Consider the following 27,891-nt stretch of genomic DNA (forward strand, 5'->3'; position numbering starts at 1 on the left):
CAGACTAATTAGGTTGACATCAATACCTGGGAAAATCCTGAAAAAGAAGATCAAGCAATGGATTTGTGAGTATCTAGAAATGAACAGGGCATACATTAGAAGTCTCATGCTTTGTTAAAAACAGGTGATTCCAAACTTTATTGCCTTCTCTGTAACTAAATTAACTGAATCAAGGAATTGCTATGGATATAGTTTACTCGGACTTTATTAAGGCATTTGACAAAGTAGACCACAGCCTACTATTTGGTAAGAAGGAATATTTTGGGATAGACAATACCATCATCTGATGGCTGACCCACTGCATTCAACATGTAATATTCAATGGAATCACATCTACCAGGAGAGAAGCAAGCAGTGGGTACCTCAAGGTTCTGTCTTAGGCCCAGTGCTCTTCAGTATCTAGATGAGGGAGTCGAAGGGGAGTTCATCAGATTTGCAAATGACACCAAGCTGGGGGGAATTGCTAACACTTTGGAAGATAACTCAAGATTCAGATGGATTTTGATAGACTAAGACGTGAGCCCTATCCAGTAAGATGAGGTTCAGCAGTAAGAAAAGTAAGGTTTTGCTTTTAGGCAGGAAAAACCAAATGCATGGATATAGAATAGGTGGGGTCTGGTTCAACATTATTAACGATGAGAGGGATCTAGGTTTCCTAGTGCAGAACCACTTAAGTATGAGCCAGTAGTGTGCTGCAACTACCAAAAAAGCCAGTATAGTCATAGGCTGCATCAACAGAGGGATAGCAGCAAGATCACAAGAAATTATAATACTGTTTTAAATTGCAGTAGTGAGGCAACATTTAGAATATTGTGTTCAGTTCTGTTCGCATGAGAGAAAAAAGATGCTGAGACCCTAGAAAAAGTGCAGAGAAGAGCATCGAAGATAGTAAGAAATCCAAAATTCAATGAACAGTTAATGGAACTGGGTATATCTAGCCTAACAAAGATTAGGGATGATTTGATAACTGTCTTCCTGTACTTGAGGGGCTGTCACAGAGAAGAGGAGGTCCTCTTCTGTAAAACACCTGAAGGTAGGACAAGAAGCAATGGATGGAAGCTAGGGAAAAATTAACCAATGGAACAGCTTGCTTTTTGGAGTTGTGGGTGCTCCATCAATAGAGGTTTTAAAAAAAAAAAAGACTGGACATCCATTCGTCCAGGATACTATATTCTTACTTTGAGCAGGAGAGTGGACTAAAAGTTCTCCAATATTCCTTCCAGTCTATGACTCTATGATGTCAAATAATTTATTCTTTTTTTTTCATTTCTCCACACAGACTAAAGCCTTTGAACTAAGTTACCTTGAGAAAGTGCCTGAAGTCAAAGACACAGTCCATAAACAATCTCTGCTTCATCATGTATGCACAATAGTGGTGGAAACATTTCCAGATAGCACAGATCTTTATTCTGAGATTGGAGCTGTCACTAGATCAGCCAAGGTATGTCAGTTAATGCAAAGAAATCTCTAATAGTAGGGTGCATTGTCATAAGGAATAAATAATACTTTACATGCAACATTTACATTTTGCTGATTTATCCATTTCTCAAATAATCCTTACAAACTTAGAAATAGGGTTGATTTACATCATTCCTCTGTAATTTTTAGATTATAGCAGTTTTCCTTTTTCTTTTTAATAGATTTCTCATGGTTTTTAAATATATAGTCTGTTCTTTTAATCTCAAACTGTTTTGAAATGTTAATAAATTGTCAATTCTAAACTGAATCAACAATGTATTGGATATGTTAAAAAAATGAAAACAGAGAAAGCAAAAAGAAAATGGTTTACAAGTTTATGAAGATGGCAAAAGGGCAACAAAAAAAAAAAAGAAACAAAACCACCCAATTCTTGTCTCAATCTTCTTGAGAAGAGTAAATATATAGTATTCCTCTAATCAGTTGTGGTGACCTGCTTGAAGAAATAAGATCTCCAAACTGAACTTGAGAGATTTTCAGGAAATATCACTGCTTTTGATTTATTTAAAATAGCAACTAGAGTTCTAGGGAAATTTATTGATAGTTTGGCAAATCTTCTGTCTATTAGAGCTGGAAAATCCTGGAGAATAGGTGATTGACTCTCATTTTTTCTATAATCTATTTTTTTCTAATTGCCAAAACTATAAATTTTTCATTTTTTTCTGCAAGTTTATAAAGGGTTTCCAATCAGCAGTAAAAATAGATAACAGAATAACAGAAGGGATCTTGGAGGTCCAACAAACTGCTCAGGTAGGAAACCCTATACTATTTCAGACAAATGGTTGTCCAATCTCTCCCTCCACAACTTTTGGAGAAAAATCGTTCCACTGATTAATTGTTCTAACTATCAGGAAATTTCTCCGTAGTTCTAGGTTGCTTCTCTCCTTGATTAGTTTCCATCCATTGCTTCTTATCCTTCCTTCAGGTGCTTTGGAGAATAGTTTGACTGCCCTCTTCTTTATGGCAACTCCTTAGATATTGGAACACTCTTGTCATGTCATCCCAAGTCCTTCTTTTCATTAAACTAGACATACTCAATTCCAGCAATCATTCTTTATATGTTTTAGCCTATAGTCCCCTAATCATCCTGGTCATTCTTTGCTGTACACTTTCTAGAGTCTCAACATCTCTTTTACATCATGGCGATCAAAGGTCTTAGTTACCACCTTTAAAGCGCTCCATGGCATTGGACCTGGCTATCTCCGAGACCGCCTTCTGCCACAGATTCCCTCCCATAGACCGGTACGCTCCCACAGAGTGGGTCTCCTCAGGGTGCCGTCGGCCAAGCAATGTCGGCTGGCGACCCCCAGGGGGAGGGCCTTCTCTGTGGGTGCCCCCACCCTCTGGAACGAACTACCCCCCGAGATCCGGATGATTCCGGATCTCCTTACTTTCCGCCGCACCCTCAAGACATGGCTTTTTCAGCAAGCGGGCCTGGCCTAGGGAGGATTTTAAATCGGGTTTTTTAAGAATAATTTTAACTGCACAACTTTAAATATTGGTTTAATTTGGTTTTATCTGGTGGGGGTTGTAAATGTCTATGTTTTTAAATATGTTGTGAGCCGCCCTGAGTCCCGTTGGGAGAAGGGCGGGATATAAATCAAAATAAATAAATAAATAAATAAATAAAGGATAATATCCTATTTCTGATCAAAGAAGTCAATTTGTCCACCTCAGTTCCATCTTCATGATCCATTCCTCCATTGTGGATAGCATCAGATCTTTCCACCTTTGTGCATATAAAAATCTCACTGAAATTGTGTTGTATTAAAATGCTGTGATAAAATATAATCTCTTGTCTTCTTCCTTCACAAAATGCACCAAAATATCCATTGCAACATGTCTTGTTCTTGCAAATCTTGAATTTATTACATAAACATTATCTATTTCTGCCTCTGTATCCTTCTCCAATCTAATATCATTTGTTTTTAAAGTTCACCAATTACCTAAAGCAGGGGTCCCCAACCCCCGCTTCGTGGACCGGCACTGATCCGCAGCATGTCAGCAAGCGGGCCCACAAATAAGCAAAGCTCCATCCTCAGGATGCAGGCAGTATTCAAAACCACACCCCCTCTGCAGAAAAATCTTTCTCCATGGCACCAGTCCCTGGTGCCAAAAGGTTGGGGACCTCTGACCTAAAGTCTTTAGAATAAACAAAATAAAACAAAAAATTGGACCACAGAGGTCCAATTCACTTAATTACAATTTATTGCATTGAGCTTTCATTAAAATAATCTTTTAAAATAACTATCTGCTTGTCCATTTCAAATTTTCTTAAATCATCTCCTTGTTAAGAATCTAAGAAGTTTTTATCAAATATTTCTTTAATCTCTAATACTTCTTTTAGTTTCGTAATCCAGAGAAAAATAAAACTCACCAAGAGGGGTCTTACCCTGCTATACAAGAAAAGCTCTCTGTTTCTGTAGAATAATTAATTTCAAAAACATAGGAAATGAAGTTCAGCTGAGCTTACTGTCCTATGAGCCTAGATGGAATCAATCCTATGATTTCCAGCCACTCAACTCTTGAGTGAACTGCAAAAACTTACATTCCTGCAGTTTACTTACAAGAAGCATTTGTCCAGTGAAAGTAGGCTACCTCGCAATCTCTCCTTCATCTGGAGAGATTTCAATATTCAGAGTTGGCCCTTTGGATGTCAATCTCTCTCCAGTTCCAGTTCTATTTCTTTGAAGACATTTAATTTGCCATAGACACACCAGAAACTACCAGTATTTCAGTTTCTCAAGAGAAGTGTTCACCAAGCAATTAACTTAATTGGACTGGTCAGTTCATCTCAATAGAATGGTCCTGCAGTGCTGAAGACATTTTAAGTTGCACCCCCCCTACAAAAATTAGAAGCTACTGCAATCTTCACAATATAAATGTTGCATGGCTGTCACTCACCAGGACATACGTTACTTATTCTATAACAATTACACTTTCAAAATAGTTTTCAATGATAAGATAATCTCATGCCAGGCATATTGCAGTAATGATGAAGGCATAAATCACTTGGTAAGTCCTTCCATCCTAGATAGGATCTTAACTAGATATTGGACAAAGTGTATATGATTAAGGAAAGTGATGCAAAAAATGGCATTCAGGGTTTTGTTTTTTTTTAGGAAATGGAGGAGAAAAGTTCCTAGGAAATCAATTGTAGTCTCTAGCAGCAATGGAAAGTCTTCCTGCTGATAATCATCAGCATTGTCCTTATATGATATTTTAACCTTATCTGGTTGATCTTTAGACGATACTAAACAGTTTGCAGGTGCTGGAAAATAACGTAATTGTCAGAATCCAATTATATTTCATTTCTATCTACCTACTCTGATGAAAAACCAATTCTTACTCTATTCTGGATTCTGTCATACTACAAAAAGGGAGGAGGGTAAGCATGGGGGGGTTATGACTCTCACTTCCTTCATTAACTACAAAGTGACCGTTCGTGGATTCTCATCAAGAGAACTAACCATAACAATGTGGCCATCGCCTTTCATCTCACTCCCCTTTGCCGGCAGTGTGGAAAAGGGGGTGGGAAATACAACGCCTGGGATCTAGGAAAAGAGGATGAGTGATCGTGCCAACGGAGCAGACTGATGGATTGAATCGCCCAGAAAAACTGTGGGGTGGGGGCTGCTTGGAAACACTTTAAAACATTGAATGGTGGGAGAGGATTCCCCAGATCCTGTCTAGCATGCCTACAATCAGCTTCTCTTAATAAAGATCCCTATTGGAAGAGACATTCCAAGAGTTCTGTCTTCTTAAGATGTAAAATTGAGGTGGGTCCCCTGCTCAAGCAGAAAACTCCATACCATTTCAGACAACTGGCTGTCCAGTCTCTTTTTTAAAGCCTCCAGTGATGGAGCACCCACAACTTCTGAAGGCAAACTGTTCCACTGGTTAATTGTTCTCACTGTCAGGAAATTTCTTCTTTGTTCTAGGTTGCTTCTCTTGGTGATTAGTTTCCCTCTATTGCTTCTTGTCTTGCATTCTGGTGCTTTGGAAAATAGATTCACCCATTCTTCTTTGTGGCAGCCTCTCAAATATTGGAACACTGCTATCATGTTGCCCCCCTAGTCCTTCTTTTCACTAGACTAGAAATACCCAGTTCCTGCAACCGTACTTCATGTAATGTATTGAATTAAAGTCTGAGAATTAAGATGCTGAGAACTATGAAAAAAACGGTTAGCAGGCCATGTGGCCAACAAGCCAGACTTTTTGTCTGCAGACTACTTATTATGCATTTAAGCAGGATAATACTGTGTTCCTGTTGGCTGCTGCCTTTAGGCTGAGTGTATAAGTATGGGTGGAGCATTGGTTGTTAGTTTCTGTTTTGGCTTTACAATAAAGAGAGTTGTTTTTCACCTACTGCCTCTTCAGTGCCGCATCGAACAGAAAACCTAACACTGGTGACGAAGATGGGATTGTGCTGCCTCACCACAAAGAGCTGAGTCACTACGGGGTTAGGCCTAGCAGATGCTTGGTCGGAACGGTGTTTTCCCCCCCTCACTCTATCCTACCAGTACGGAAATGCTGGAGGAGAGTGCTTCGAAGGATCCGCCCTGGAAGTCCCACGGAAGTCTGCGCAGCACGAGGCATTGAGAGGCCCACAAAAAACTCACCATGGCTAAGATCGTAAAACTCTCTGAATTCGACATCGCTCATCCAGAGAGGTGGAGCTCCTATGTCGCGAGAGTTGAAAACTACCTGCGGGTTAACCAAGTTCGAGACAACGGTCTAAAGGCCACGACGCTGCTGTGTGTGTGCGGTCAGGCAACATTTGACATTGCCAAGAACTTGTTGCACCACCTCCGCTTTAGTCCATTGCGTACTCAGAACTTAAGAAGATGCTCAAAGAACATTTGAGCCCAAGCTATTGGTCATTGCCTGGCGGCTCGTCTTCGAACATCAAAACCAACATCCTGGCAAGTCCGCCGCCGACTTCATAGCTGCTCTTCAACAAGCGGCCTGACTTTGCGAATTCAAAGACCTCAAAGAAAGACTGAGGGACTGTTTAGTTTGTGGTTTAAGGAGTCGGGAGCTTCAACAGAAGATATTCACGAAAGAGACTATCTCATTCCAAGATGCATTGCGGGAAATAATGGCTGAAGAAACAGCTGGCAGAGCTGTCAAGGCCCTACAGCTCTCCAAGAGCCCTCCTTGCACGGAGGCCATCCACCAAGAGGACGCTGAAAGAGCCGAAAACTCTGAATCGGATCACGAAGTTGATCAGTCACAGCCACCACCTGAAAGAAGGCCCGAACAACCAATCAACAAGACAGTTCCCTTTTCTCAATGTTTCGGTGTGGAGGCCGACACAAACGGGCAGAATGCCGGTTCCGCACAGCAACATGCCAGGCATGTGACAAGCAAGGCCACATTGCCGCTGTTTGTAGGGGTCTCAGGAGAGAACACTCATCAGAAAGTTGCCTCGGAAAGGTACCGGGGTTCCCGGACAAAACAGGGTGGGCTATTACGCTAGTAGAAGGAGCGTGTTTAGGACAGGTGCCCATCGCCCACTCAAGGAGAAGTTGTATCTCAAAGTCAAGTTGCAAGGGGTTCCTTGTGACATGGAGTTGGACACAGGGTCGGCTTTATCAATAATTTTCCAAAGGACTCTCCAGCAAATTTGTAGTCGCAGCAGCAAGCGAGTTAAGCTCAGGCCTTCAAACCTCGTTCTAACCGATTTCCAAAACTCCCATGTAACAGTCAAGGGGGAGGCCACACTCAGGGTGCAGTTCAGGAATTTCAAGGGTCCCCTGGAAGTCATAGTAGTTGAGGGCAACTGCACTAGCCTCATCGGACTCGATTGGTTTGATGCATTGGGGATTCAAGTGACCAGGTTAAATAGCTTGCAGACGTCGAGCCTCTCGGCAGTTTGTAAGGAATTTGCTGATGTTTTCAGCCCAGAGTTAGGAGAGTACAAAGCCCCCCCCCCAATTGCCCTCCAGCTTGACCCCACAATAGCACCAATAAGGATAAAGCCTCGTCGGGTGCCTTTCGCTTTTAAGCAAAGAATCAATGCAGAATTGGACAAGCTGTTGCTACAAGGCATTTTAGAGCCGGTGAATAGCAGTCCATGGGAAATCCCATGGTTACGCCACTTAAGGCCAACAGGGAGGTCCGCATTTGTGCCAACTATAAATGCATACTAAATAAAGCCCTCCAGCAGCACTCATACCCGGTGGCCTGTAGTCAGTCACATTTTGGCATCTCTACAGGGAGGTCGCATTTTTGCCAAATTAGATTTGGCCCAGGCCTATCAGCAGCTGCCGGTGGACGACGCCACAGCTGAGGCCCAGACTATAGTAACCCACAGGGGAGCTTTCAAGGTGCGGCGGTTACAGTTCGGGGTTAGTATAGCCCCGGGGATTTTTCAGAGCGTAATGGAGTGCACGCTCCGAAACATTCCAGGTGTGTGCCCGTATTTCGATGATGTCGTCATAGCCGGGGAATCAGTCAAAATCCTAACTGATAGGCTTAGGGCCGTCTTGCAGCATTTCTGCGGGGCTGAAGCTAAAGCAAGAAAAATGTAAAATTGGAGTTACTTTCACAGAGTTGCTCGGTTTTCGTAAAGATGTCGAAGGCATTCATCCTGCTGAATCCAAGCTCAAAGCAATTCAGCAGACACCCAGTCTTAAGACAAAAGGAGAACTTCAGGCCTTTTTGGGACTCCTTAATTTTTATCACGCCTTCCTTCCCCACAAGGCCGCAATGGCAGAGCCGTTACACTGGCTCTTGGACAAGAACGCTCAGTGGAAGTGGACGAGCATCCACAAGTGAAGTTTTGCAGCAGTTAAATTACTGCTGTCATCAAATGCAATGTTGATCCATTTTAATGAGCGGCTGCCAATTAGCATTGCGTGTGATGCATCCCCGTACGGGATCGGAGCTGTGTTGAGCCATCTTAAGGCTGATGGGACACAAGTTCCCATAGCCTATTATTCTAGAACTCTGTCTTCAGCGGAATGCAACTACACGCAGATCGATAGGGAGGCATCGGCCATTGTGGCAGGTATAAAAAAGTTCCATGACTATTTGTATGGCCACCATTTCATGGTCTTCACAGACCACAAGCCACTTCTGGGGTTGTTCACTACAAACAAGCAAACACCCCAGATTATTTCTCCTAGGATGTTGAGATGGTCAATATTCCTATCCATTTATAGTTATTGTCTGATTCATAAACTGGACAAAGAAATAGGCCACGCAGATGGCCTTAGTAGGTTACCCCTACCCACTTAGAGCCAGACCCCACTCCAGCTAACCGCATCCTGGCTATCCAGGATTTGCCGGAGTCTCCCCTTAATGCAGGGGATGTAGCTGCTGAGACAGCTTCAGACAACACGCTGAGTCACGTGTTGAACTGTGTGCTCACAGGATGGCCGGAAACGTGCCCGGGCCCTAACTTTCAGAGTTTTGGGAGAAGGAAGAACGATTTATCTGCTCATAAGGGTTGCATTTTGTGGGGCAGTTGGGTCGTAATCCCGACCTCACTGAGGGCTAGAATCCTTGAATCTCTGCATAAGGGACATCTGGGAATATTCCAGATGAAGGCACTCACGCGAAGCTACCTTTGGTGGCCTGGGCTCGATAAAGATATTTAGGCCCAGGTCCACAGCTGCATTATTTGCCAGCAGTCAAGGCCAGAAATGCCACATGCCCCGGTCCACAGATGGGAAACCACACAAGCCCCGTGGTCGAGGATTCATATTGATTTTACAGGCCCCTTTCAGGGGCAACTCTTCCTCATAGTAGTGGACAGCCACTCTAAGTGGTTAGAGGTCGTTCCTGTATCCACTATGACTACTGCTAGGACCATCCAGGTTCTGCACAGCATCTTTGCAATGCATGGGCTCCCTGATGTCATAGTTTCAGACAATGGGGCTCAATTTACTTCTGCAGAATTTCAGTCCTTTATAAGGGCTAATATGATTAGGCACGCCACCTCGGCTCCTTTTCACCCGGCCTCTAACGGCCAAGCGGAACGCATGGTCAGAACCACCAAGGAATCCTTGAAGGGGGTTGCAACTGGCAACTGGCACCATAGGCTGGCAGATTTCTTACTCTGCCAACGCACAACGTCCTGCACTTCTACGTGAAGGAGCCCAGCAGAATTAAGATGGGGCGGTGCTTGATCACAAAGCTGGATCGCTTACATCCAGACAGGGTTGCTTCACAAGCACAGCAGCCAAAGGCTCCAAGGCACTTGCAAGTTGTCAACCTGGTGTGGGCGTGAAACTACGGGCAAGGGGCACTGTGGGTGGTAGCTGTGGTTGGTAAAGTGTCAGGGCCTCTCTCATATGAAGTGGTCCTGGAAGACAGTTGTGTGCTTCGCAGGCACATTGACCCGCTGCAACAGAGGATAGCAACCCAGCCATTAGCTCATGACTCTGTTCAGGTGGAGGGGGAACATGATTGCGATCGTGCATCCGAGTCCCCAAGTGAGGGCGAGACTTTTCGATTGCCATACGGGGGGTTTGCAAACCATGAGACTGCCCCTAACTCAGGCACTTTGGCTACGGGACACTGCCATCAATCAGCTCCACATGTCGGTCCGGTGAGCCCTACTTCACCGCGGGACACTGGCTCAGGTCTACCAGGACAGACCAGCCACAGAGAGATGGACACAGGCTCGGGTCTACCTGGTCAGACCAGCCTCCAAGAATCGGCTCTACACATGACGAACGGAACACACAGCCCCAGTCTACTAAGCCTGGCAGGCGAGCTTGTAGACCAGGAGCTAACGGTAGCTCTGAGATGTTCAGAGCGGGCAAAAGGGCCACCGAAGTACTTAAATGACTACATAGGATTTCTGTCATTGTAAACTTGAATGCTTATGTATTTTTGCCATTGGAACAATTGTAATGTTTTACACAAACAGAAAAGATTTTGTAAGTGTAAATGATCTAGGGGGAAGGGGTGTAATGTATTGAATTAAAGTCTGAGAATTGAGATGCTGAGAACTGTGAAAAAACGGTTAGCAGGCCACATGGCCAACAAACCAGATTTTCTGTCTGCAAACTACTTATTATGCATTTAAGCGGGAAAATACTGTGTTCCTATTGGCTGCTGCCTTTAGGCTGAGTGTATAAATATGGTTGTTAGTTTCTGTTTTGACTTTACAATAAAGAGAGTTGTTTTTCACCTACTGCCTCTTCAATGCCGCATCGAACAGAAAACTTAACACCTCATATACTTTTAGCCTCCACTTCCCTAATCATCTTTGTTGCTCTTATCTTTGTATATTATTTATTTTTTATTCAGTCAATCAATCTTTCCATCAAATCAAGGTGGCAAGCATACATAATACTCCCTCCTTTTTCTATTTTCCCCACAATAACAACCCTGTAAGGTGAATTGGGCTAAGAGAGAGTGACTGGCCCCAGCTAACTTTCATGCCTATGACAGGACTAGAACTGATAATTTCCTGATTTCTAACTTGCTACCTTAACCAGTATACCAAACAGACACGATGCTTATATAAATTCATGTCACCATCTGTGTTTAGCAATTAGATTGTATCTTTGATTCATTTGGATTTATTTAGAATCTGACATGAGGCTCTGTTTTCTGCAGACCATGTTAATTGACTATTTTTCCATTTGCAAAAACTTGTTTCACCCTGATTCATAGTTCCTAGGCACAAGCTAGTTTCTCCCTCTTCCCCTAGGCACAAGCTAGTTTCTTCCCTCTTCATCTATTGCAGGGGTATCAAACTGCCGGCCCGCGGGCGGGATGCATCACCAGGAAACCGCACCCACCCGATTGCCGGCAATGGGGAAAAAGCTCTGATACATTGCGCAACATCACGTGATGTCGCGAGTTTGACCTGTCTGATCTATTATGTCATAATACTATCATTTCATTGATTAAATGCAACAGAGAAAAAATGATTTCTCATATGATCATTTTATTTTAGAAAATCATCAAAAAAACCAAGAAAAAAATAGGAGGTAGATCGCTAACTGAATACCATTTTTTATAGTCTTCCACCAGAGTGGAAGGAATTACTGGAATTAGTAGTCTTATTCAACAGCCCCTAAATCTCAACCAATCTAATCAAAATCTAATCTCCCATCCCTTAATTCTAGGTCATATGTCAAATATAAAAGTTTAGTGGATTTAGGGTTTTTTTTTTAACACTATTGTTTGTTTATTTCTTCTATAAAAGATAATAAATGAAATTTTCCTATTTATAAGGTATGTATTTGTAAGAAGATGGTCCTAATTCATTTTGAACATGTATTCCATGACCTAGTATAATAACAAAAACATAATTGCAATTTATGTACATCCATAATTGTCACTGCATCTGTGTTTAGCAATTACACAAAGTATCTTATGTAGTATGTATCTTTATGTAGTGAAATTTCACTGGGATTTTCTATTTTAGCATTATAAGGCAAATTCTGGAGTATTGCCATTTAAACACTTTTTATGGTTAATGACCTTAACACTTCTTGTCTTATTTATTGCGGAACTTTTTGTCTTCTTCCATTTTAAACTTTATAGCAATAAAATGTATTGCCACAAACATTCAAAATTATAAATATGTCTCACATAACACAAAGGCAGTTTACTTTGAATAGTATAGAGCTGGAAGGGACCTTGGAGGTCTTCTAGTCCAGCCCCCTGCTCAAGCAGGAGGACCTATACTATCTCAGACAAGTGACTGTCCAGCTTCTTCTTAAAAATCTCCAGTGATGGAGTGCCCACAATTTCTGGAGGCAAGCTGTTCCACTGGTTAATTGTCCTCATGGTTAGGAAGTTTCTCCTTAATTCTAGGTTGCTTCTCTCTTTGTTCAGTTTCCAACCATTGTTTCTTGTCCTGCCCTCTGGTGCTTTGGTGAATAACATGACCCCCTCTTCTTGGTGGCAGCCCCTCACATACTGGAATACTGCTATCATGTCTCCCTTATTTCTTTTCTTTAGATTAGCAAACCCAAGCCCTGCAGCCGTTCTTCATATGTTTTAGTCTCCAGGCCTTTGATCATCTTAGTTGCTCTTCTCTGAATTTTTTCCAAACTCTCAACATCTTTTTTGTGATATGGTGACCAAAATTGGCTGCAGTATTCCCGGTGTGGTCTTACTAGAGTTTTATAAAGCGGTACTAATACTTCGCGTGATCTTGATTCTATGCCTCTGTTTATACAACCCAGGATTGTATTAGCTTTTTTGGCTGCTGCTGCACACTGCTGGCTCATAGTCATCCATTGTACTTGGAGTACAATGATCAAGTATGATAAAAAGAAGTTAAAAAAATAATTGCAGGTTGCCCTCGACTTACAACCATAATTGAGCCCAAAATTCCATTGCTAAGCAAGACAGTTGTTAAGTGAATGTTGCCCCATTTTGTGACTTTTTTGCCACAGTCGTTAAGTGAATCACTGCAATTGTTAAATTAGGGACATGATTGTTAAGTAAATCAGGCTTCCTCATTGATTTTGCTAGTCAGAAGGTCAAAAAAGGTGATAAATGATCCCAGGACACTTCAACCATCATAAATATTCCCAAGCATCCAAATTTTGATCATTTGATTACAGAGATGCTACAACAGTCGTAGGTATGAAAAATGGTCATAAGTCACTTTTTTCAGTGCCATTGTAAATTCAAATGGTCACTACGTGAATGGTTATAAGTTGAGGATTGCCTGTGTATTATTTTAGTTAGTGATATTGCCTAAGTTCTCTGTTAATTTGAATAAAGTACAAAACTACCTCCAATATATAATGTTGGCCAAAACCAAGCACTTTTTAAAAAATCTTAAATTATAATCTGGGCATCTGTGTCTTCTTTACCTGAACAAACTGCCAGAAAAACCTTGCTCAGGATTATGATCCTGGCAGAATAATCATCTTCATTTACACTAAGCATTCTTTCTTTAACTTTCTCTTCCCAAATGTTGGAATACCTTATTTTCTGTGAACTACCTTCCACAACCAGAGAGAAATAATGATTTTTGTGTCATAAAGTTTGGAAATCATGATGAAAGATAAGGCATTTATGTATGCTGCAAAGATGAAATACTAGTCTATATAACAGTTTTGTATTCTTTTTCTTCCTTTCAGGTTGACTTTGAACAACTTCAGGATAACTTATGTCAAATGGAAAAAAGATGCAAAGCATCATGGGATCATTTGAAGGCCATTGCTAAGCATGAAATGAAATCAACATTAAAACAAAAAATGTCAGAGTTCCTTAAAGACTGTGCAGAAAGAATAATAATTTTAAAGATTGTCCACAGAAGAATAATCAACAGGTAGAGTATTAAGGCACAGTATGATTAATATATGAAAATTATGTGATAGAAGTATGTATTTTCAAAATACCTGGAGGTTATTGTCAAGATATAATTGATTTAAACTAATTAGTTAAGATGGTTTTAAACTAATTTCTTTAAGATGGTTGTCATGGTTCTGAAAGATGAAACTCTTCAAAGAACTTTGAGGCATTGTTTACCTTAAAGAATCTTTAATTGAGCAACATAGCTTTGGCATGTACATAGGTGCAGCCAAAATCTGAATTCTCCTCCCCTAAACACATAGTATCGAAGCATAATTCCCTCCTCCAATTAACAGTCATTAATCACATTCTCCAATTAGTTTGAAGTGTGAACTTTCCCTCCAATTCCATAACCCATCACTTCTTATCTTCTCTTATTTCAAACAATCTTGAAGAATACTCTACTGAGATATTGTTATGTCTAACTAATCCCCATGCACATTCTTCCCCCTCCCCTCCAGCACCATCTAATTCTAACTCTAAAAGTAATACACAGGTTAAAGAGAAAATGGCTGCATCTTCATATATTGTCAAAGCAAGAACATCTGATGTTAGCAGCGTTGACAATGGTGGCATAAAGCCTATCTGACTGACTCTCCCGGAGAAAATCTCCAAAATTCATCAGGATAGTATTCATTAAACCAGAAAACCCTCCCCCCATTCCTGTTTATATATGTACCAATGAATTATTTATTAAAATTTTACCACCTTTCATTTAGGAACTTCATTTAGCATACACAGTACATCTTCCTACAACAGCTGTGAGAGCTAGGGTGGACTCAAAGAGAGTGACTGGTCCAAAATTACTTTGTGAATTTCCATAGCTAAAGATGGATTTGAACCTGGGACTACCAGATGCCATTCCAACAGTTTAATCATTATGACACACTTAGGAAGAAATGGTTTTTGTTTCCATGAAGCCCAAATGTAAAACCTGTGAAGGAAGGAAAACCAAAGTGTAACACTTTTTATTCTTCCTCCTTTCTTATTTACTTTTTTTTTTTGCAAGGAGGTGGTGGAAAGCTCGAAGAAAGGTAGACAACCGAAGAGACTCATGTTTGCAATCCATGGGAATGTGCTGCTCCAGATAAGTCTGGAGTGCTATTCCTGCCTCATTGTGGCATCGTATCACTCATATCCTTATGATGAACAGGAAAGTTGGTGGCATAGTTTCTGCCTTTCCCACTCAAGCTGCTGGCACCACCACAGCTTTCACAAGCAGAAGGAATAGAAGGCAGTGGCAGCCATCATTTTTTCTTTCTCCTCCTGGCCCTGGTCACACTTCTTTCAATCCAGAATCCCAGGTGCCAACTCTTAGTTCCTCTCATGCCTACCCTGACCCAGGGATTTCTAGCCTGGTTGGAGAAAGGTAGATTATTAAGGAGGGGTACTCTTACTGCCATGACATTTGTGACAAGCTGAGTACCCCCTCCCACAAAAATCCTCTACATTTACATGGAGGTTGAGATTGGTGTGATTAGTCAGAGCAATCAAATGTAAGTGGACCCATTTTGACCACATTTCTCCTCTGCCTGGATAATATGTGTAAATTATAATAAATAGTGTGATGACTCCCTTCTCCTTAAATTTGCTTTGGATCTCCCAGGGGGTTATAACCATACATTGAGAATGTTTGGTCAAGAGGATAAAAACTTTTCCGTAAAACCATTGCTTTATTTATTCCAGCACCAAATATTTTAAATTCTTTTTTTAATTCCAGCAACAAATACTTTAGATTCATTTTATTTTTTTTATTAAGCTATCTTTATGATAAAATCTACAATATGCTACAGTTAATCCTTAAGGTGCAATAGGCTATTTAACCAAGTTTCAAAATTAAATTCTGCCCCCATTTCAAAATTATGATAGCTGCAGCAGGCTTGAGGTCATTCAGCCTTACAACCCATAACAGGATTGCTGCAGTACCCCCCATTTTACCCCTCTTGAAGGTGCAGTATTTAGGTCTCCTCTCCACATGCCCATCATACCCTACACTTACCTTCTGAAGCTATCCAGACTTCATGTTATGGAAGAAGGGAAGGCCATGTGCTCCTGGGCTGTGTTGCAGCGATCCAAAAGTGGCAGCCATTTTATCCCTAGCCATTAACAGGTGAGACAAAATGGCTGCCACCAGATAAACTATTTCATTTTGCTGTCTTAGAGAGTTTCTATAGCACTGCGCTGTAGAAGTTAGCAAAAGAAAACAGTTTGTCTTTGGGGCATGCAGCAGTGATCCAAATGCAGCTGCCTTTTTGTCCCCACCAACAAATGGGCAGGGACAAAATGGTGGCTGCCAGACAAATTGGCCTCAGTACTGATGCTAAATTCTTGTGGAAAACGAAAGGACTCTTATGAATTCCAGAGGGTGTTAGCAGAGAAGTTTATTTGCGCAGGTTCAGAAGCACAAAGACAGGCAATTCTGAACAAGGAGGGCGGGATTAGACTTCAGTTTTATACTTTCCTTTTCTTAGGAACAAAGGACTACACATTGAAATACACATTGTAATACATTAGGATCGTTTCTCATGGGCATACAATGGTAGGTTTTGCTACATACAAAGTATCTATGTGCAATGTGCATTTGGTTAATCACATATTACTGACACAGAACTTTCCCAGTGATTATGCATTACATCATTATTCTATCAATTATGCAGACAAATCATTATTCCAGCAATTGTTCATTATTCTACCTTATTTTACCACATTAAAGGTGTGTGTGTGTGTGTGAGAGAGAGAGAGAGACAGACAGACAAACAGTAAGGTGCTCAGATTTCTGTCCTAGACCAGATGCATTTCAATATTTTATGAATGTTAAGATGAAATGTTCAGCAAATTTGCAGTTATACAAAGCTGGAGGGGAGGCAATGCCAGCAGTTCAGAAAGCAGGCTTGAAGTTCAAAAGGATCTTGAAAGATTTAAAGCATTGGGCTTTTTCCATTAAAATGTAATTCAGTGGTGACAAGTTTAGAGTTCTATACTTAAGAAAAAGTAGGAGAATAGTGACAGGATAGATGATTCCTGACTTAGCAATAGTACTTGTAAGAAGAATTTTGGATGGCCTGGTGGACTATAGTATAAGCACTTGACTAGTGGTATGCTGCACCTGCCAAAAGAACAAATGTTGCAATAAGAGAGAGACAATGTTGAGATAACAGGAAATGATAGCCTGCCGTATGCTATATTGTCAGACCACATCTAAAATACTGTGTCCAGTTTTGGTCACCACAATGTAAGAATGCAAAGAAACTAGAAAAAATGCAAAGAAGAACAATAAAGATAATGAGGGACAGATTCTAAATCTTATGAACCAAGTATGTTTAGCCTAAAGAAGAGAAGGCTAAGGAGGGTCATGATAGCTGTCTTCCAATGCTTGAAGAGGCATCATGTGGAAGAAGGCATGGATTTATTTTTCATAGAGCTCAGGAACAGGGCTCTGAACCAGCAAGTGGGAGCATTACAAAGAGATACATGATATTCTGCAGAATATTATGTAAGAGAGAAAACAATTAGTCACTAATTCTTAAAATAACTAAGTTCTTGAAGTTGAGTCCTATGCAGAACTTTTATCTGCTTTTCTCATTCACATCAGCTGAATATTTTTAGCTGCACAGTTATTAACAATTTATTGTTAGCAAGACTTAAAAATAATAATTTTGTGTATATATTGCTCATAAGTTTAAAATATATTTTAATTACTTTTAAAAAAATAATGGAATACAGTGCAATTCATAATGAATAAATACTACTAGGGAACAAGAAAGTAAGAAGCCATCTTTCACAATAGTTGCTACTATTAGATATAAATCTGAAATTTATCAAAATGACAAATATGGACGGATGGTATACGTATCTTTTTCTTTATTAGAGTATTTCCAAACATCCTTATCTTGCTGATATTGGATTGATATTAATTAAGTAAAAATCTAATAAAATCAATATGTTATTCAGTTCCTCCATTCCTCCAAAATTTATTTTATGTGTCATCACATGAAAGATAAGGAAAAAATTATCACAAACTATATGTCATGTGTCTGATTAACGAAACACTTAAAAGGACTTTCAGGCATATTTTTTCCTAAAAGCATTTATTAAGGTTACAGAGACGTCAGTACAGCATGGAGGAAATGCTTAGATCTGGCTTCTTTTCCGTTACACATATACATTCTAAGCATTTTCCCCTCCCTTATTTTGGGGTCATGGTTCACATCTTCCAATTAACTTGGAAGATGTGATTTACTTCCGGTTTCTTTTTCCCGGGCTATCCTTATTCTCCTCCTTTTTTCCCTGTTGCCTGGTTTAACTATAAAAATACCAGACAGTTCTGTATATTGTCAAAGCAAGAATATACAGTATTTGCAGCGTTGACACTATATCTTTGTTGTCACTCTCTTTATATTTATAAATCCTTGGACTGAAGGCAAGGGATTCAAAGGCATGAGAAACAGAAATATCTGGAAAACATAGAATATAAGTTCCTAATTCAAAAATCTCTATTTTTTAACAGAGTAACAGAGTTGGAAGGGATTTTGGAGGTCTTCTATCCCCCAAAATGCCAAACTTTGATTTTCTGCATGAAAAGTATAGATGGGGGCATTCTGTTACTAACTATAGAAAAATTCTAAAATGTAACTTGTTGTGGTTGTCTAGGTTCCACTCCTTCTTGTTATTTATGGGCTATCCTCTTTATGCAATCCGTGAAGTCAACATCAATAAATTCTGCAAGATTATTAGTGAATTTGCACTGGAGTATCGTACCACCAGGGAACGGGTTTTGCAACAGAAACAGAAGCGAGCCAACCACAGAGAAAGGAACAAAACCAGAGGAAAAATGATCACAGATGTAAGTTGAAAATAAATCACATGCAGTAAAATATATATAAATCTGGGGGTTAGCAACTGACAAACTCATCCGCTGTTATTCTGATATTATCAAAATTAGCTGTAGTTAATTATAAGTAGTGTTTTGTCAACCAAACTGAAATTAGATTTAAAATTCTGATTTAAGATAAATCATTTTACTGCTGAAGAATTGTTGAAGCTAAACTGACCCCTGAAAAAAAACAGCAGTAGTAAGGAGAATTTTAGGATCAGAAAGTCAGAGATGTTAGAATATAATATGTAGTTCTTTGCACATTTTTTTCAAATAGAATAGCCATTAGACTTGACAAGTACATTCTCTCTTTTTTTCTCTACTGACTGAATTTCTCTTTTCATTTTTTCATGTTACATTTTTATGGTAGTTATGATTTCCAACTGTGATGGGCAGGCATTATTACAATTGTAAGTCGAGGACTATCTGTACTCATATACAACTTTATCCTTGTCTCTTGTAGAGGAAAGCATAATTACCAGGTTGCTCTGCTTGCATAAACAAGTTATTACTCATAAATTATCATTGCTTACATATTCTGCCTGCATGAAAGACAGATTATTAATCTACATTCACTTATTACAGTATATTAGAAAGCAACAACTTGATTGTGAATATATTGTGGCACAGAAAATGACAGAAATTAAAATTACATTTCACAGACACTGTACTTCAGACTAAGTACTTGTTAACATTAAATAGGTAGTCCTTATGACTACAATTTGGACCAGAATTTGTGTTGCTAAGCAAGTCAGTTGTTAAGTAAGTCATGTTCAGAAATCTTTCTAATAATCTAATCAGGATTCTCTACCTTCTCAGAGCTGCAGATATCCTTTTTTTCAAGGTCTGGCTCTCAAAGCACATTCACAGCATGAGCTACCCAATCCAGAGCAACCAGGGTGGTATTAAAGCACTATAATAGAAGAAAGCAGAAACTGCTGACACAAAAGAGACAGAGAAAGGAGCTATTTCCACATAATAATAAAGAAGTTTTTATTAAGGCCCACTGCGTTTTAGGTTTTTTTTTCCTTTTCAACAGCTCTGTAACAACACAAATAATACAAAAAGAACATAAGAATGATTTGCAAATTACATATAATAATACTTCTAAACATGGCCAATTTTCATTTGTGTATTCAAATAGTTCAGTAAAAGTCTAAAATAGCTTCAAATTATGTTCAAGTAACAAATCATTTACGAAAAACATTCTTATAAAAGCCATCCTGTCCTAAAATTTACATGGGCCAAACTATTAGAGCTATCAAGACCAGAATTTGTAACCCAAGGTTAAATGTTTAAATTAACACTTAAATTTAACATTTAAAAACACCAACCCTATAGAAAAACACTAAATTCAAAGTCCATCTGTGGAGCATTATACTTCAAATTTCTACTTTTGAACAATTTTATATATGTGTGAATATCATATACAAAAGGGCCCAAACTTGCATCATGGCAGCATAGCATTGCTTTTCTAATTTCTTCCTTAGATCCTCTGGCATAGACTTCTGATAAGATATGTTGATGATATTGCTGATATCAAAATATTTTACGTTTATTGCTTATCTACAATTTATTCTCAAAAGTTGAGATAAAAGTCCTGTTCATTAAAAACGTACCCTAACTTTTGAGTAATCAATGCATTGTTTTCAACATACTTATAGATCAATTTCTTTATGATATGCTGTAAAATCTTTCAAGGTATCAATATCCAAGTATATATTCCCTAAGATAATCTATAATTCCTAAATCAGTCTTTCTTTTTTGAAGCTAGATAATATATTTGCTTTCCTCTCAACATGAACAGGCATTTTACCTGTTCAACAAGATTTCTGAAAAGTAATAACGGTAAATACAGTTTTATCATATCATCAATTAGTTTCTTCAGCACTAAGGTATAGTTCATGTGAATCTGAAGGAGTAAATGTCAAGCTACAAAACCTACTACCTTTAGGACTATAGCGTGCTTCTAACTTGCCAACAGAGGGGGGAGGAAGGGAAAGAGCTTTGAACCTACAGGTATCCTTAGCAACATGAGACCCGAAGCTGCCAAAGAATTGTTTTGGCAAACTAGAGTTTGTTCTGATAATAACTACTAGAAGATGTATTGGACAATGTGACCTGTACTTTCAGAGAGGGGTGAAAGAAGTTTTGTTCTTTTAATTAACTGTTTTCCACCATTTCCTTAGAGCTAGCTTTCCTTTGACCTTGCCAGTTTGATTCTGCTCAATAAAAGTATACATTAGAAGTTTACAATGGCTCTGATGTTTTGCTTGGTTGGGCTTTTCAGCTGGAGGTTGACACTAAGCTAGCTCTCTAAACAATTTAAATTCCATTCCTGAGCCCCTACACCCTGCTGGGAGCCTCCAGAGGGGTGGTGAAGACTCAGGAGAAGATGCCTGAAACAGAGAAGCCAGTTGGAGCTAGCTTGGGGTTGATCAGTGGAATTCCAGCTTTGTAACTCCACCAGCCTCAACCCAACCCAAGGAGCAAGCTGAATGGAGGGAGGCAACCCCGAAGCTGATGGGAACTGGCTGGTTCAACCAGCCTGAGGTGGAGAGGTGGAGAGAGGAGTTGTGGAGAATCATCGAAGCTGAGTTCTGATCGTACTGCCCCCAGCCCGAAGGAGCCAAGGGGTTGGAATGGTGGAAACATGAAGCCTCGGAGGGAACAGCACCCAGGGAGCGCTACCTGCCAAGATGCAGCAGCCAGTTAGTGGAACAGCTGAGGCAGCACTTCAGTCCATGGAGGAGGGTTGGTCCCGCAGCTGGATCCCGAATCCCTGGTGGGTTCAGCCCTGATGCTGACAGCGATCCCTTTACCCCAACGCTCAGTGAGAACGGCAACAGCAATGATGGGGGGACAGTTAGCCTGCTTCCTGGGCTACCTTCCCCCCCCGAACCAAGTCCGGGGTGGAGAACCTGCAGCCTGCTGCTGCCGCTTGCTTCTCAGCTTGGGGGAGTGGGTTGGCAACCCCAGCCGAGATGCAGGTATAGAGCACAGCCAGGGATGTACTCAAACTTTGGAGCATGGGTGCAGTGGTCAGCACCAGCATCCTGACCGCCTCCAGCCCCACCAATGAGGGCAACATTCAGTGGGACTCCAGAAAAGCTGGCAGGTTTCCTCAATCAAGTCTGGACCCACCTAGATCGGCATGGAGATAATTATCCTGACAATGTGGACCAGGTGGATGTCATTGTGACTAACCTGGAAGAAGAGGCAGCAGAGTGGGTGACCATCCTCCACGACAAAAGTGCCCCTGAGCTGGCAGATCCAAACACTTTCCTCTGTGGTCTCAGAGCTTGGTTCGGAGACCAAGCACAGATGCTACGGGTGGAGCTGCAGTCCATAAGATCAAGCAAGGAACTAGACTCATGATTGAGTATATTCAAAACTTCAGGAGGATTGCGGGGAGGCTGAGGAACTGGCCGGAACATCTCTTGACTCAATACTTCCGAGAAGGGCTGAGCCACGACCTCTTCCAACTGTGTCTGGCCCGAGGGATCCCAAACCAGCTTGGTGATTGCTACCAACTAGTTACCACCCTGGAGTTAGACCTGGAGGCATACAAGGCCAGCGGCGGCATAAATCTGCAGCTGAAGAAAAGCCAGGAGAGGCACACTTTGGGGAGAAAGCATCCCCAGCCCCTGCTAGGTTGCCCAAACACGCACCCATCATGTGCTTCCATTGCACTCAGGAAGGCCACAGAGCCATAATGTGCTTGGCACCAACACCCTGGATGGCTCCTGTGACCCCAACCCCTTCGAAGCTGAAGAAGCCACCAAAGAAGGGAAAGGAGAAGTCATGAGCAGCGACACAGGTTGTTGAGTGGAGGGGAACTCCAACCGAAGAGGAGCCACCGATGGTCCTTTATGACAGCGAGAGTGAGGGAGAAGACGACCTGATGGTGAATGGACCGGTTAACCACCTCATCAGTGCATCCTGCTCACTGGTGAGGGGGATGGTTAAGGCCCTCATAGACTCTGGCTGTTCCCGTTGCCTATTTAGTCAAGCTGCTGTGCAGAGGCTAGGACTACATGTGAGGAAACTTAGGAATTCTGTGAAGTCTGAGCAGGTCAATGCTTGCTGATAGGGGGCAAGGCTGTTTCCCATCTGATGGAGCCGGTACAGCTAGAGTTGGAAGTCCACCAAGAGACTATTTGTTTTATGGTCACCCCAAAGATGGCAGAGGGCATGATCCTGGGCCTAGCTTGGTTAGCTAAGTGGGGGCCTCGGATCTATTGGGAGAGAGTCTTGACAAGAATTGACAAGAATTTGGTGAGGAGGTTCACCCAAGCTGCAAAATCCAAGTGGCAGCCCCCATACTATTCAAGGAGAAGAAAGATAGGTTGCTGAGATTGTGTGTTGATTTTCGTGTGATTAACAAGGTTTGCGTGGACAACATGTACCCCCTCCCTCTCATGAAGGCCATTTGGCAAAAGGAAAGATCTTTACAAAACTAAACCTGAGGGAGGTTTACTACTGGGTAAGGATTAAGGAAGGTGATGAGTGGAAGACAGCCTTCAACTGCCCCCTTGGTGTCTACCAATTTAAAGTCATGCCTTTAAACTGAACCCCAGCTGTATTCATGCAACTCATAAACAAAGTGCTGCATGAGCATCTTTATAAGGGGGTCCTTGTGTTATCTTGATGACATCCTCATTTATACTGAGACCATGGAGGAGCATGTGAAACTCTTGCAACAGGTGCTGAGAAAGCTATTGGACGCTAAGCTGTATGCCAAGCTGACAAAATGCAAGTTTCATAAATCTAGGCTGGACTATTTGGGCTACCGTGTGTCATGCTAGGAAATAGAGATGGACCCAGGAAAGGTGAAGTCCATCTTGGAATGGCAGGCCCCTCACATCCGCAAGCAACTGCAGAGTTTCCTGGGGTTTGCAAACTTCAACTGGCAAATTATCCCTTCTTTTGCCACAATCATCTTGTCGATCACCGATATCTTGTCGATTCACCATTGTTGAAAACAGGAAAAGCCCCAGCCGAATCAGTCCTTAAACTGGACAATGGAATTGCAAGCGGCATTCGAAAAGTTAAAGGGGCTATTCACCACTGAACCAGTGCTGAAACACCCAAACCCTGAGGAGTCTTTCGTAATCCAGGCAGATGCCAGCGATGTGGCTGTGGGAGCCATCTTCCTCCAGTGAAATGGGGAGGGGAACTTACAGCCGTGCGCATACATGTCTCACAAGCTAAATGACACGGAAAGGCTTTTGCAGTGCAGTGGGCTCTACTGATTTGGAGACACTTCCTGGAAGGAAGCAAGGTCCCTTTTGAGACTGATCATAAACACATGGGCTGATCATAAAAACTTAGAAGATTTAAAGACTCCCCGCAAACCTTTTTCAAAACAAGTCAAGTGGGTGGTATTTCAAAAGATTTGACCTTGAGCTAAAATACATCCTGCATGCCCCAATACAAAAGCACTCAACAGGAGGTGGTGAGGTAGCAAGCAGTGCAAGCAACAACCAGTTGGCAGGAGAAAAAGAGAAGCTCACCCCCCACATACACACCAGCACAGCACAGCAGTTGAAACAAGAGCTGCAAACTGACACATGGTTTGTGGCTCATCAGAAGGAGTTGACCATGAGAGAGGGTTGGTGTGGAAGGGGGACAAATTGTATGTCCCAGGACTGCAAGTCCTACAATGCAGTCATGATGCTAAACAAGCAGGCCACTTTGGGCTTCTGACGACACTGCATCTCAATTCTGGTGGCCAAAGATGAACAAAGACATTGAAAGCTATGTGGGGAGTTGTGCTGTCTTTGCAGCCGGCAAAAGACTACCAGGAAAGACTCTGGGACTGTTGCACCAGGTGGCTGACCCAACCACACCCTTGGAGGAGATAGCCATGGACTTTATAATGGAACTGCCTGAGAGTGGGGGAAACACCGTGATCTGGACCGTAATAGACCTATTTTCCAAGCAGGCCCATTTCATCGCCTGTGCTGGTCTCCCCTCAGCCCAGAAGCTGGGGATGATGTTTTTGCAGCACATCTATCGGCTGCATGGAGCACCTAAGCGCATCATCTCAGATCGGGGGTCCAATTAACTGCCAAGTTCTGGAGGAAGTTTGTGAAGATGATTGGATCTTCCCAGGGGCTCAGTTTCGTTTTTTACCAGAGTACGAATGGATTGGCGGAACGAGCTAACGCAATAGTGGAACAGTACCTGCGTTGCTATGTCAACTACCAGCAACCAAACTGGTCAGAGCTTTTGCCATTTGCAGAAGTGGCATATAACAATTCAGTGCACAGCAATACTGGTTTCATTCCATTTAAGTTAGCCATAAGGAGGGAGTTTGTGCCCATTCCAGAATGCCCCCAGGAGACCCCATCCTCAAACATCCTAAGTGACTGGATTGGTTCTTTTCAAAAGGTTTGGAGCAATGCGAAGAAGGCTTTAACTAAGGTTCTGAAGGAACTGGCAGATGTGATCTCAGAACCATTGAGGATCTTTCAAAGATCCTAGAGCACTGGGGAACTACCAGAGAACTGGAAAAAAGCTGATGTAGTTCCCGTCTTCAAAAAAGGGAAAAAGATGGATCCAGGAAACTACAGACATATCAGCCTGACATCAATACCTGGGAAGATCTTGGAAAAGATAATCAAGCAACAAATCAGCGAACACCTAGAGGCAAACAAAGTCATTACCAAAAGCCAACATGGGTTTGTCAAAAACAGATCATGCCAGGCAAATATTCTTGCATTCTTTGACCAGGTGACAAAATTAGTGGACCAGAGCAATGCTGTGGATATAATTTACTTGGACTTCAATAAGGCATTTGATAAAATAGGCCACAACCTACTACTTGATAAGATAGGAAAATGTGGGTTAGACAGCATCATCACCAGATGGATTCATAGCTGGCTGACCAGCCGTACTCAGTGTGTGGTCCTCAATGGAACTGCATCTACATGGAGGGAAGTGGGTAGTGGGGTGCCCCAGGGCTCTATTCTGGGCCCAGTGCTCTTCAACATATTCATCAATGATTTGGATGAGGGGATAGATGGGGAACTCATCAAATTTGCAGACGACACCAAGCTGGCAGGAATAGCCAACACTCCGGAAGATAGGCTTAAGATACAGAAGGATCTTGACAGATTTGAACATTGGGCTCTATCTAACAAAATGAAATTCAATGGTGAAAAAAAGTAAGATTCTACATTTAGGCAAGAAAAACCAAATGTACAGGTATAGTATAGGTGGTACCTGTCTCAATAGTAGCAACTGTGAGAGGGATCTTGGAGTCCTAGTGGACAATCACTTAAATATGAGCCAGCAGTGTGCTGCAGCTGCCAAAAAAGCCAACACAGTGCTGGGCTGCACTAACAGAGGGATAAAATCAAGATCACGTGAAGTCTTAATACCACTTTACAATGCTTTGGTAATTCCACTTGGAATACTGCATCCAATTTTGGTCACCACAATGTAAAGAAGATGTTGAGACTCTAGAAAGAGTATAGAGAAGAGCAACCAAGATGATTAGGGGACTGGAGGCTAAAACATATAAGGAATGGTTGCTGGTCTAATGAAGAGAAGGATGAGGGGGGACATGATAGCAATGTTCCAATATTTCAGGGGCTGCCACAAAGAAGAGGGAGTCAAGCTATTCCTCAAAGCACTTGCAGACAGAACAAGAAGCAATGGATGGAAACTAACCAAAGAGAGAAGCAACCTAGAACTAAGAAGAATTTTCTGACAGTTAGAACAATTAATCAGTGGAACAACCTGCCTCCAGAAGCTGTGAATGCTCCAACACTGGAAGTTTTTAAGAAGAGACTAGACAGCCACTTGTCTGAAATGGTATTGGGTTTCCTGCCTGAGCAGGGGGTTGGACTACATGACCTCCAAGGTCCCTTCCAACTGTATTATTATTATTAAGGCAGCCAAAAGTCAGAAAAAAACAGACAGAAAAGAAATGAGCTCTCCAGGAAGCATCCCATGTAGAGGATAAGGTGTATCTGTCCACCAAGTACCTTAAACTGAAACAAAGTTGCAAGAAGTTAGGGCCAAAATACATAGGTCCTTTCCCCATAGTGAAAGTGATCAACCCGGTAAATATAGAGCTAAGACTACCAAGGTTGCTGGGTAAAGTGCATCCAGTGTTCCAGTGCAGCTTATGAAAGCCGTACAAGGAATCCATGCTGAGACCAGTAGGGATGGCGGCTCCCGCCCCCATAGTGGTGGAAGGGGAAACACATAATGAAGTTAAGCGAATCCTCGATTCTAGAATCCACAAGGGGAAGTTACAGTACTTAATACAGTGGGAGGGTTACCAAAGAATTGTTTTGACGAATTAAAGTTTGTTCTCATAATAAATACTAGAAGATATATTGAACAATGTGACCTGTATTCTTAGAGAGGGGTGGAAGAAGTTTCGTTCTTTTAATTAACTGCTTCCTGCCATTTCCTTAGAGCTAGCTTTCCTTTGACCCTGCTGGTTTGATTCTGCTTAATAAAAGTTACATTAGAAGTTTACAATGGCTCTGATGTTTTGCTTGGTTGGGCTTTTCAGCTAGAGGTTGACAGTCAACTCTTAAATGTGTAAATCTTCAGTTAAGATTATCTTATTCAGTCCAAACAACTAAAAGGATTGCCATAATGAAAGTTTCCAGCTTTGGCATGAAATCTCTGATACTTGAAATTTGATTAATATTGAAGAACTGTCAGACTATGTTTATATTTCTTTAAGTTTAGCTTCTCATAAACTGCACATATGCTGTATGTGTGCATAAATGTTCACCTTATAGATGTGTGTGCGCACACACACACAGCTTAAGTTAAGACAAATGACAGTTTAAACGTTGAATGGTGTGAAAAATCCAGAAATCATTGTAATTTTAATTTTTCAGTAAAATGGAATACAATTTGCAAATAGAAAAAACTTCAGAGATAATTAATCTGCCATATTGCAAAGAAATAAATTCTGGTATTTTTGAAACTAGCCTGCCTCAAAACCTGATCTTCGTAAAAAGGAGAAGTTCTGTAATTTTTATTTTTTTTCAATACGTTTTAATGTTATTTATTTATTTATTTATTTTATTTATTGAATTTATATCCCGCCCTTCTCCTTGCGGACTCAGGGCGGCTGACAATCAGTTAAAAAATACACCAATAACAATTACAAAATTAAAATTAGTTAAAAAGAAATATTTAAATGTTGTCTAATTAAAATATGATTAAAAACCCCTCTAAAAATTGCCCTAGGCCAGTCCCGCTTGTTGGAATAGCCATGT

The 27,891-nt window shown here is 41.2% G+C and overlaps 1 protein-coding gene across 1 annotated transcript in view; it reads left to right on the forward strand.

The window, feature by feature from the left end:
* The window catches only part of FHOD3 (formin homology 2 domain containing 3), a 197,579-nt gene that overhangs the window by 104,942 nt on the left and 64,746 nt on the right, over window positions 1-27,891 (forward strand). The window contains exons 6-8 of the mRNA XM_015816968.1: window positions 1,280-1,441; window positions 13,548-13,738; window positions 18,412-18,604. Coding sequence (XP_015672454.1) covers window positions 1,280-1,441; window positions 13,548-13,738; window positions 18,412-18,604 — 546 coding nt within the window. The remainder of the gene's footprint in view (window positions 1-1,279; window positions 1,442-13,547; window positions 13,739-18,411; window positions 18,605-27,891) is intronic.

Source organism: Protobothrops mucrosquamatus, unplaced genomic scaffold, assembly GCF_001527695.2.
Source record: "Protobothrops mucrosquamatus isolate PMUCROS unplaced genomic scaffold, P.Mucros_1.0 scaffold_124, whole genome shotgun sequence".
Taxonomy (NCBI): Eukaryota; Metazoa; Chordata; class Lepidosauria; order Squamata; family Viperidae; genus Protobothrops; species Protobothrops mucrosquamatus.